The sequence below is a fragment of the Musa acuminata genome, chromosome BXJ3-6, assembly GCF_036884655.1.
Source record: "Musa acuminata AAA Group cultivar baxijiao chromosome BXJ3-6, Cavendish_Baxijiao_AAA, whole genome shotgun sequence".
NCBI lineage: Eukaryota > Viridiplantae > Streptophyta > Magnoliopsida > Zingiberales > Musaceae > Musa > Musa acuminata.
Genome location: NC_088354.1, coordinates 36,634,699 through 36,644,885, shown reverse-complemented (window position 1 = coordinate 36,644,885; position 10,187 = coordinate 36,634,699). Strand labels below are relative to the sequence as shown.

The window sequence follows — 10,187 nt, the reverse complement described above, 5'->3', positions numbered from 1 at the left end:
TATTTCAAGACCAATTATTCAAGATATATTATTTTCCCACTTAAATGGCTGACCGAGCTCACATTGCGTGATTATTTTTGGTTCTCGGCAATTAATCGGTCAATTTATATAAGGAGCGCCCTAAAAAAAGAGGGAAAAGCTAAGGCGGTCGGAGGCATTTCGCTCACGCGTTCTTGAATAAAATTAGGGTTTCTGCTTCTTCCGACGTTCTCGTTTCTTTCTTCCCAACGACGACGACTCCTCCATCCGTCCCGGGGTTTGAAGTGGTGCTCGTCAGGTATCCTTCTCTTCTAATTCCTTTGCCCTTCCTTTGATCAATGCTTGTTCTTCCTTGGGTGCGAAGATTTGATCTTGATGCTCGTTTTGTGTCGCAAGGGTGCAATCTTCTGGGGTGGGTAGCTGCGTCGATCTGTTTCGTTCTTGAAGACCTGAGTTGAAAAAGGATCCGGATTTGCTTCCCGAATTATGCGATCTTCGTGGGCCGATGCAGTCGCGAACGCCGAGACCTCGGCAGCCGCGGCCGGCGCCTCTCCGAATAACGTTGCCCCCGTCGCCGTAGGCCCCTCCCGCGGTGGTCGCGCTGCCTACGTCCCTCCTCATCTTCGCAACCGTCCGCCGTCCGTTGAGTCTCCGGCGTTGCCCCTTGCCGATGGCCCATCGGGCGCTAGGCAACCACCTGCATCTGGTGCCCTGCCTGCCGGTGGAAACCGATGGGGCGGTGGCCCCATCCGTGATGTTGCTCGCCCTGGCTTTGGTGGCGGCAGAGGTGGAGGCGGTGGTTGGCACTCCCGGAGGGAGCAGGAGGCCAACCCTTTTGCGAACGATGATGAGACCACCGAGGAGGTATTCGATAGCCAGGAGAATTCTGGTATCAACTTTGACGCCTATGAGGACATCCCCGTAGAGACGAGCGGGGACAATGTGCCTCCACCAGTGAATACATTTGCTGAGATTGATCTGGGCGATGCGCTGAATGAGAACATCAGGCGGTGCAAGTATGTGAAGCCTACCCCTGTCCAGCGCTACGCAATCCCGATTTCACTCATGGGTCGGGACCTGATGGCCTGTGCTCAGACAGGTTCGGGAAAGACGGCAGCTTTTTGCTTTCCGATCATAAGTGGGATCATGAGAGGACCGCCTGCACAGAGGCAAATACGATCGAGGACTGCTTATCCACATGCACTAATTTTATCACCTACCCGTGAGCTGTCCATTCAAGTATGATTCCTCCAATCCCTTTTACAGGGAATTGTTTTTTGGTTGTTTAGTCAGTTATTCTTTCTATTTGCGTCTATGTCACCTTCTATTCTGTTGGTTTTTGTTTTTGCTACCTTAGATACACGAGGAGGCTAGGAAGTTTGCCTATCAGACCGGTGTCAGGGTCGTCGTTGCCTATGGTGGGGCTCCAATCAATCAACAGGTTCTTATTACATGTTTTTCTTGTTGGCACTTGCTTTGTGGTTCTCTTAGTAGAATATAAATTGTGGGATGCTGTTCTAATATCTGATCATTGTCATCCACAGATTTATTAACTGTCGATTACAAATGGTTCATAGTCTTTGTCTATCTGTAATTTTGTACTTGATTTACATTTATTTCTAAACTTGAATTCATTGCTGGAGGAATTGAAAAGGAAACTAAAATATATTATTAGATTTGGATAACTTACTGGTTCTTTTGGGGTAATCCATCAGGTTTACAAATTTATGCTCTTGAGGATTAGCATTGATCGTGATCTGGAAAAGCTTTCTTATTCGAGAATAGTTGGCAAAAAAAAGAAAGGAAAATGTAGGTTAAAAAGATAGAGATTGTTACTATGTTGTGCAGTTTGTTCTGATTGTTCTCTTCTTTTTTGTTGATCTAGGTGTGGATTTCTAATAGAGTAGAAACCTTTGTTGTGAAAGAGGTCGGAGTATGAACAAATAAAGTGAATTCTTTCCTATCTAGGATAAAAATGCTTGTGCATTATGAACTTTTTGGATTTAAAACCCACGTCCCTATTTGTCTTCCAAAGCTGCTAAATGTGTGCTAATACACCTTGAAGTTTTAACAAACAATTATAAGTTCTGACCTATCTTGGAGGCTCCTTATTTATTTGCTGAAATATATCTTCTAAAGGCACCGCAAAATGACTGAAGGTTATGTCCAAACATTCCAATTTTTTACAATTTTACCTAAAAAAATTATTAACTGTGAGATAAATAGCTTAAATCTGATGAAACCACTGTAGTATAGCTCTATCATTGAGTGGGTCACATGGATGACTGGTGGTCACAACAAATATATGACAATGAACGTATGCTGTCTCTTGCCTTTTTTTTTTCTGCATCTTTGTTAATTTCTGGTGCTGCATTGACTTGCTGTTTTTGGAAAGATGTAATTGATGCTTCTTTGAGACTAGCTGTTGTTACCTTTTCATCTGAATCTTCACCTGCTCGTTGCATGGTTATACTCATGTTTCTGTTTATAGGTGTACCCTCAAGTGACATGTAAATATTTTCCAGATACAGTTCCTTGAACAATACACTGCAAGATTCTTAGTAGCAGCATGCTTGTACTATAAATGAGAAAACTGTTTTGAGGTTGATATTTATTTCTGAAATGGATCAATTTGGTTGTCTTTAACAAAGTTCTGGTAGGCATGATGTCATTCAAATTGTTCCTGGGAAGTGTTTGGTAGGTGTAATCGGTGGAATCAAACCATCTGTTCATGGTGGAACATATCTATATTCATGAGAAGGGGCCCCTTTGTAATTGTTTAACATTTTTGTTGGCCAGACGAGGTCTTTAGTAGGACTATAGGACCCTTAGCAATCTGGATATTGACCTAAGGGTGAAACAAAGGTGTGTGGAGAATGACACACCTTCAGAAACAAGACATCATATTTTAAAGTGAAAATCATAGAATAACAAAGAAGGAGTGATGGTAAATATATGACTTTAGAAGATGGTTTTATTTTGTTTTGGACAGAATTATATGTGAAAATGTTGAACAATGAGTAAACAGGAGGAATAGTAACTTGAACGAAAAGTAAATGAAATCTCAAGGATGAATATGAGAAACTGAATACTTGCTTATTATAAGAAGTTGACAAGTACAAGATGAGGGGAACGGAAGAGAAATAAATATGCTGGGAAGAAAAGAGGAAACAAGAGAAAGAACAACCAGAAGAGTGAGGATAAGGAAGAGAGGTAAGAATATGATGGCTGATCCTGTTGATACGATATATTATTGTATTTGCTATTGTAATTGTTGCTTTTTTATTTTTGGATTAATTGTCTGATTGAACAAGAAAATAGAATTTCCAGTAGATTATTGTTAACTGAAGAGTAGTATATTTATGTCATGCAAAAGTTGGCTCTAAGTGCATCTTTTTGTCCATGATTGTAAATTAATGTTGTGGCATTATTGGATGACAACTTCTAAATGGAGCTCCTTGTCCAACTATTTTGTATCTCTAAATTTGACTATCCTTTTCCAATATGATTAGATATTGTAGAGTAACATGGAAGTAAGATACTGGAATTTTTGTGAGTCTTTTCCCCTCATTTTCTAGAGTTATGCTTCTTTTACTGATTATATATATCTGCAGTTGCGAGACTTGGAAAGGGGTGTTGACATTCTTGTGGCAACTCCTGGTCGTCTAGTGGATCTGCTTGAGCGAGCTAGAGTTTCATTGCAACATATTGGATATTTGGCTCTAGATGAGGCTGACAGAATGCTCGATATGGGCTTTGAGCCACAAATTCGAAGAATTGTTGAACAAATGGACATGCCGCCATGTGGTCAAAGGCAGACTATGCTGTTCAGTGCCACATTTCCAAAAGAAATACAGGTTTGTCTACCAGTTTGTTAAAAGAATTTTGTCTGGGCACTTGGTCATAATATGTAGCGTCGCTGTTGTGGAATATGTGGCAATCTTCTTCATGTCACTGTGACTTACATAGCATTGTTGTTATAGAATATATGGTAATCTTCTACATGTTACTGTGACTGCTTCTAGTAATGATGTGTGATCTTTTTATAGTTTGGGGACTGCTATCTTTTTTTCAGCATTGGTAAGTATTGGTTCTTGATTCAGATTCTTAGGGGACATGACAGAAATGTGGAGCATTTGCATGGTCGTATAGGATATCTTTACCTGAGAAGTGCTATATATTCTTTTCAGATATCCATTATTGAAATTCTATGCCTTGTATGACTTGTGCAATTAACCTAGAAATTTTTTTTATTATGATTAGGATTTTAGATCTACTTATACAGCATCTAAAGTTATTTTATATCAATTACTATTGTCGGATGCTGTTATAAATGCATTGCTGGTGGTCTTCATTGTCATTGAGATAAGCTGGAGGGAAGTCTCTTTTTTCTTTTCAAATGGTAAGTGTGGTGGTCCATTGTCATTGAGATAAGCTGGAGAGAAGTTTTTTCTTTCCCAAATGGTAAATGGTGTGAGTATGAGATTTGATCTTGGACTTTTCTATCAGTCAGTCAGAGTCTTACCCAGATAGGCTAGCTGTCATTCTCGCTGGAGAAATAAATTGTTTGAATAATAAGGACAAGGAATAATAGGAATTGTTAATGGTTTGATAACTAGGGACTATGCTGAGGGAGAAGTGAATATGCTACTGGCTTAAATGAGAACTGTCAAATTTCTTAATATTAATATCTTTGACTAGGATGTATGTCAGACTGGGGTAAAGTATATGTAAGCAGTTTCTTGATGGATGAGAGTGGAGGGTAGAGAAGATTCAATATTTGCTGCATTACAGAACTCTCATTTTGAGGTTGAAATGGTTGGAAAGTTGAGCACATTTTTTGGTGCTTATTTTTGATAATATATGTTTATGGGCCATTGGTTTGTTACCTGACTATTTGCAGCCTTTGATTCTGCTTCTTTAGCAATTATTAAGCCTCAGAATATGTTTACGCTGACAAGTTCCAATTTTTCTCATTGGCCTACATTGTTATATTGTTTTCCCCTTTTCTTTCTTTAATAAATTATTGATCTCTAAGATATGTCAACATGACAAAGTTAATTCATGCAGAGATTGGCTTCTGATTTCCTTTACAATTACATCTTTCTTGCTGTTGGAAGAGTTGGTTCTAGTACTGATTTGATTGTTCAAAGAGTGGAGTTTGTACTTGACTCGGACAAAAGAAGCCACCTTATGGACCTACTCCATGCCCAAAGAGACAGTGGTGCCCATGGAAAAGTAAGACCAACCTATTTACTGCATCCTTATGTTGGTCTTAAAATTTTGTTTGGCTCTGTCCACTCAAAAGTGTTCAGATACTCTAATTTTCTTTTGTTTTTTTCTTGGTAATATTATCTTGTATTAATTGTACTTTTTCTCATTATGACTGAATTTTTGTTACTTTAATTGCTGCAGCAAGCTCTAACTTTGGTCTTTGTTGAGACAAAAAGAGGAGCTGATTCATTGGAACACTGGCTTTGTACTAATGGGTTTCCTGCAACCACTATTCATGGGGACAGGACTCAGCAGGTAATTAAATCTAGTAATGGCTGAATTATCAATGTGACCTGCCTTGTTAGCTTAACAGTACTTCTAGAAGCTTATTTCTTGTACATCTTGGATTCCGTAATGTTTATTGCTCGTCTTACTTGGGACTTTTTTGTTCTGGATGATACTGCCATGCTGAATGCTATAGAAGGTGATCATTTTTTTCTCTCTTTCTCTGCAGTAAATTCAGCAGTATGAAAAAGTGTGATTTTTATTTAATCTTTTTGAAAAAAATCTATAGGATCTTGATAGTTCCATTTGAAGGTTTCACTCCAATGGCAATGTTAGATTTCGTCCATCTGTCTCCTAATCATTTGGGAACTAAACTGTGGGTTCATTATTTTTTAGTTCTTTTCTCTTCTCACTCATATTTATTATATCATGTAATCATGGTCACATGTAATAAACTGAAATGCAGTGTTTCAGGAAACCATGGTGGAGCTTGTTGTAACCTAATTGAAACTCTGCATCTGCCACAAGGTGTTCTTTCTTCTTCTTTCATGTGAGACATTAAGAGTTTAGAAGCTGATACGCGAGTCTAGCACTAGCTGACACATTTTCAATCAATTATGTAAAAGCAACTTGAGGAAATAAATAGAAGACTATAAGTGAAACAAGTGGAGTTCACGTATGTTTAAAATAACACAAATGGTCATTGGTGAGAGTGGCAATCTGTAGAAGGTTAGATTAGAAATGAAATAGTACTAGAGAACAAATTTTCAATCAATTATGTAAAACCAACTTGTGGAAGTCAACAGAAGATTAGAAGTGAATTAAGCGAAGTTTCCTTATGCGCAAAATAACACAATTGGTTGTTGGTGAGAGTGGTTAGCTGGTGTATGCTCATACATATAAATGCATATTTGATGAGAAGATCATGAAGAAGCATATTTTGTCCTCTAAATTTTGTGATGTAGTGTTTGATATCATTGTAACCGTTGAACGTCTGTCTTAGTCGTGCACTAGGTTTACATGGAAAACAAATCCTGGATGGGCTACATTAACCGCCATGAATCCATACTGTTAGGGAGGTGATTATGAAGATTGTTCTTGATCGTGAGAGATCTAAGCCCTTATTTTGTATCATTGATCGAAGATGAGATAGATGTTTAGGTAAAAGAGAATTTTTAATTTTCGTATTTTTATACCTCATAAATTATGATATGCATATTTTAATAAAGATCAAAATGTTGGATTGTTGTAATCCACACTAGTACCGATATAATCTATTCACTGAAGTTGACCTGTTATTTACCCTTTTTATAATCATCATTGGGTTGGAACTAAATATCACTAATACGACCTATGCTATTAGTGAGGTAAAAGGATTTCGTTAGGTAGTCTTTTGACATGTGAAATTAATATAATTCCCTATGATCTTTAAGGGATGCTTGTCTTGAGAGTGGCTCAGTCATCTAGCATACTGAGGTATGATGCCAATATAATGTGTCGTGGTAACACAATTCTCAAATAAAATTCATGTATGTTGCCATCAATTAAACATTATTAAATTTTAATTGTTTGATTGTAATTTTGTAGATGAGTGTTGGCTTCAATGTGGAGGATCCACACATTACTACAGAAAATATGGTGTGAATCCTATCACAAATTGCACCAACGGTTGAAAGTGTAATTAGTCTACCTTGTCCTTGATACACAAAAATTCAGAGTCAGCTTTCATATAGATGCTTGGAGAAATTGGTTTACATTCACAAAATACCAGGACCCTTCACCTGTCGATGATACATTAGATTCACCACATCTAGGTTCATTTTGGATCAGATTGTAAACAATGTCCAATAGGGTGAGGCTCCTCAGCATTAGGACTAACTTCTTTTCAAGGTTAACTTTTGTTCCCTTGTCAAACTCAAAAGGCTGGAAGAAGCTAATAGATGAGATGGTGATGTCTTAGATACACCCGGCTCATTTTTGTATCAGAGGCTGACTTCTTGACCCTGTAGCCCAATTTTGGTTAGAATTAACTGGAGTTGGCCAACTATGGCCAATAATAGCTAACTTGACATATTCAACAGAAAAAAGTAGGGAGGAGTGGGTGAAGAAATAGAGGGAAGTAATCAAATTTGGAGAGTTTGAAGAAACTAGCTGTTGAATATGGTGATGGTCTTAGATACACCCAACTCATATTGGTTCATCAAAGGCTGGTTTATTAAGGCTGATTTCTTGACCTCAACCAAAATTTGCCAACTTTGGTTAACTCCAGCTAGCTTTACATATTAAAGAATCAAAAGAGTGGGTGGGAGAAGAAAAATAGGGAAGCTAAAATGGAGGAAAGGAAATGGAGCTGCTGACTCAAACTTGAGATAGATGCACAACTGCTATAATATTTGATATTTGATGCAATTATTGCATTTGTCGTCTATTACCATTATTGAAATGTTCATCATCCATCTCCAAGAAACCCAGAGGAAAGAGCATTAGAAGATGAAAGGGGAAGTCAAGAGTAATTCTTAATCTCTTATATAAATAGAAATGCCAACCTGAAGATGTCAGGAGACTCATAATTAATTTCAAGTCTCATGAACATTCCGAATGAAGTTTGGTTTTTTTTTTTACGACAGCTCATTCGATTGTTTTTTTCTTTCAAAGGCATCGCCCTCTTTGCATTGCCCATGAATCACGAGCTCCATCTCTCTCTCTGCATTGTCCAATCACCATTGCTAGACTATTATTGCAGTGTCCACTCATTGGCTGCCTCATTACCAAGATGACTTCTTTCTTCTTCTTCTTCTTCTTCTTCTTCTTCTAATCACCATGATACATGCCAATGTACCATGTATCAGAATGCTGGCATTAGACTGGATGCATACAGGTTCGGTCATCGGTACAAGCCTGATGTCTGAAATTGCATTCGTTGAATTAACCTAATAGAGAAGTATTAAGGATACAAGTTTCATCATTATCTTCAAGATTAACAGAAAATTGTTTTTTTTGTGTGATTTGATTAATATTTTAATAAAAAGAATCATAATCGCTTTTAATGAATTTTTCTCTATTATTTGGTAATTTTAATTTAAATTATTTTCTCATCTATTCTCAACTTAACCAATGTGATTTTACTGGTTCATCTGTGCTGATTTTTGTCTGTCTTTAGTCGATCTTGGTACTGATCTTATGAACTATGGTTATGATGGACCATAATATTAGTTCTCATGGTATTGTGTGTATTTTGGACTTTGAAATTCTATCCTAATCTCTGACAATGGAGTAATAATGCATAAAATAAAAAAAAGTCAAACTGAAGATCCTCACTGTACTCGTGTATATTTGTTTGAGGTCACTAGATTTGCAATTCCTGATAAATCTGCCAGTGCAGTGAGTGATGCAGATAAATCCAAATTGAATCTCTTCCTTTGTGAAATTAATGGTGAAATTAACTGAGGGCCATGCAAGTTGAAGATTTGCATCTTTTTTATGTTATATGAAAACATATGTATCTTCTATCACTGTAACTCTTTCAGTTTTAATATTGTTGTAGTTCTTGCAGTCGTATTTTTCACAATATTAATTTAGCTAACTTTGCTAGTGGGTTGATGGATGATATGACCTTCAAGTTTGAAAATACAGACTATCGTCCATAAAATCATCAAGTTAAAAATATGTAAAACTTGAAAACTATCAAATTGTCAGGAGCCTTCTCACGTCAGATGACTGAGTGCTCTGTGTTGAGTTTTATTTGATGTTTTCTTCCAGATCTTTAGAATGCTGTCCCCTTGAGAATACTTGCTAAGCCTTTGTTAAAAGAAGTTCTCTATTGACATATCATCTATTCATTTTCAGGAAAGAGAACAGGCTCTGAGATCTTTTAAGAGTGGTGCAACTCCAATTCTTGTTGCAACAGATGTTGCAGCCCGTGGGTTGGACATTCCCCACGTGGCACATGTTATCAATTTTGACCTCCCCAATGACATTGACGATTATGTGCACCGTATTGGAAGGACTGGCAGAGCTGGAAAGACCGGTCTGGCCACTGCCTTTTTCAATGAGAGTAACTCATCCTTGGCGAGGTCATTATCTGAGCTCATGCAAGAAGCAAACCAGGAGGTGCCACAGTGGCTCTCCCGCTTTGCTGCAACCCGTTCTTATGGTGGTGGTGGTGGTAGAAACCGGAGATCTGGTGGAGCCCGCTTCGGTGGTCGTGACTTCAGGAGAGAGCCCTCTAGCAAGGGCGGGGGAGGAGATTATTATGGTGGAGGCAGCAGTGGATATGGAGGAGGCAGCAGTGGATATGGAGGAGGTTCATATGGGGCATCTTCAGGTTACGGGGGTGGATATGGCAGTTCAGGGGTGACAAGTGCTTGGGATTAGTATGGTCCATGTTCACCCTTTTTCCAGGAATACAATTTTAATAGGTTTCCATACTTGTAGGATTAATTTAGTAACTATTCCATTGGTGTTTTCTGCTCATTCAATATTCTCTCTTCTACTAATTGGTTCCCCGCTGCAGGAAGGGATGTGTGGTTGTCGTTTGGATGTTGAGTTCTAATTTTGGGTCTCTTTTTTTTTAATTCTTTTTTTCTTTTTTCCATCCTCGTTGAATCAGTGGGGGAAGGTGTATCATGTTTGGGGCTGCTATTTTCATCTTAAAAAAACATGGTGTTTTTGGCTGTTTAAGCAGTGGGGAATCAAACAAGAGCAAAGAG

General features: G+C 38.1%; 1 protein-coding gene across 1 annotated transcript; it reads left to right on the top strand.

Annotated features, from left to right (window-relative positions):
• Positions 1–125: 125 nt before the first annotated feature.
• Positions 126–9,974, top strand: LOC135641571 (DEAD-box ATP-dependent RNA helicase 37-like). The gene is made up of 7 exons (XM_065157028.1): positions 126–277; positions 376–1,218; positions 1,337–1,420; positions 3,594–3,836; positions 5,050–5,217; positions 5,395–5,508; positions 9,325–9,974. The coding sequence occupies exons 2-7, from the start codon at positions 466–468 to the stop codon at positions 9,850–9,852; spliced, it is 1,890 nt and encodes a 629-aa protein (XP_065013100.1). The 5' UTR covers positions 126–277; positions 376–465; the 3' UTR covers positions 9,853–9,974.
• The last annotated feature ends 213 nt before the right edge of the window (positions 9,975–10,187 follow it).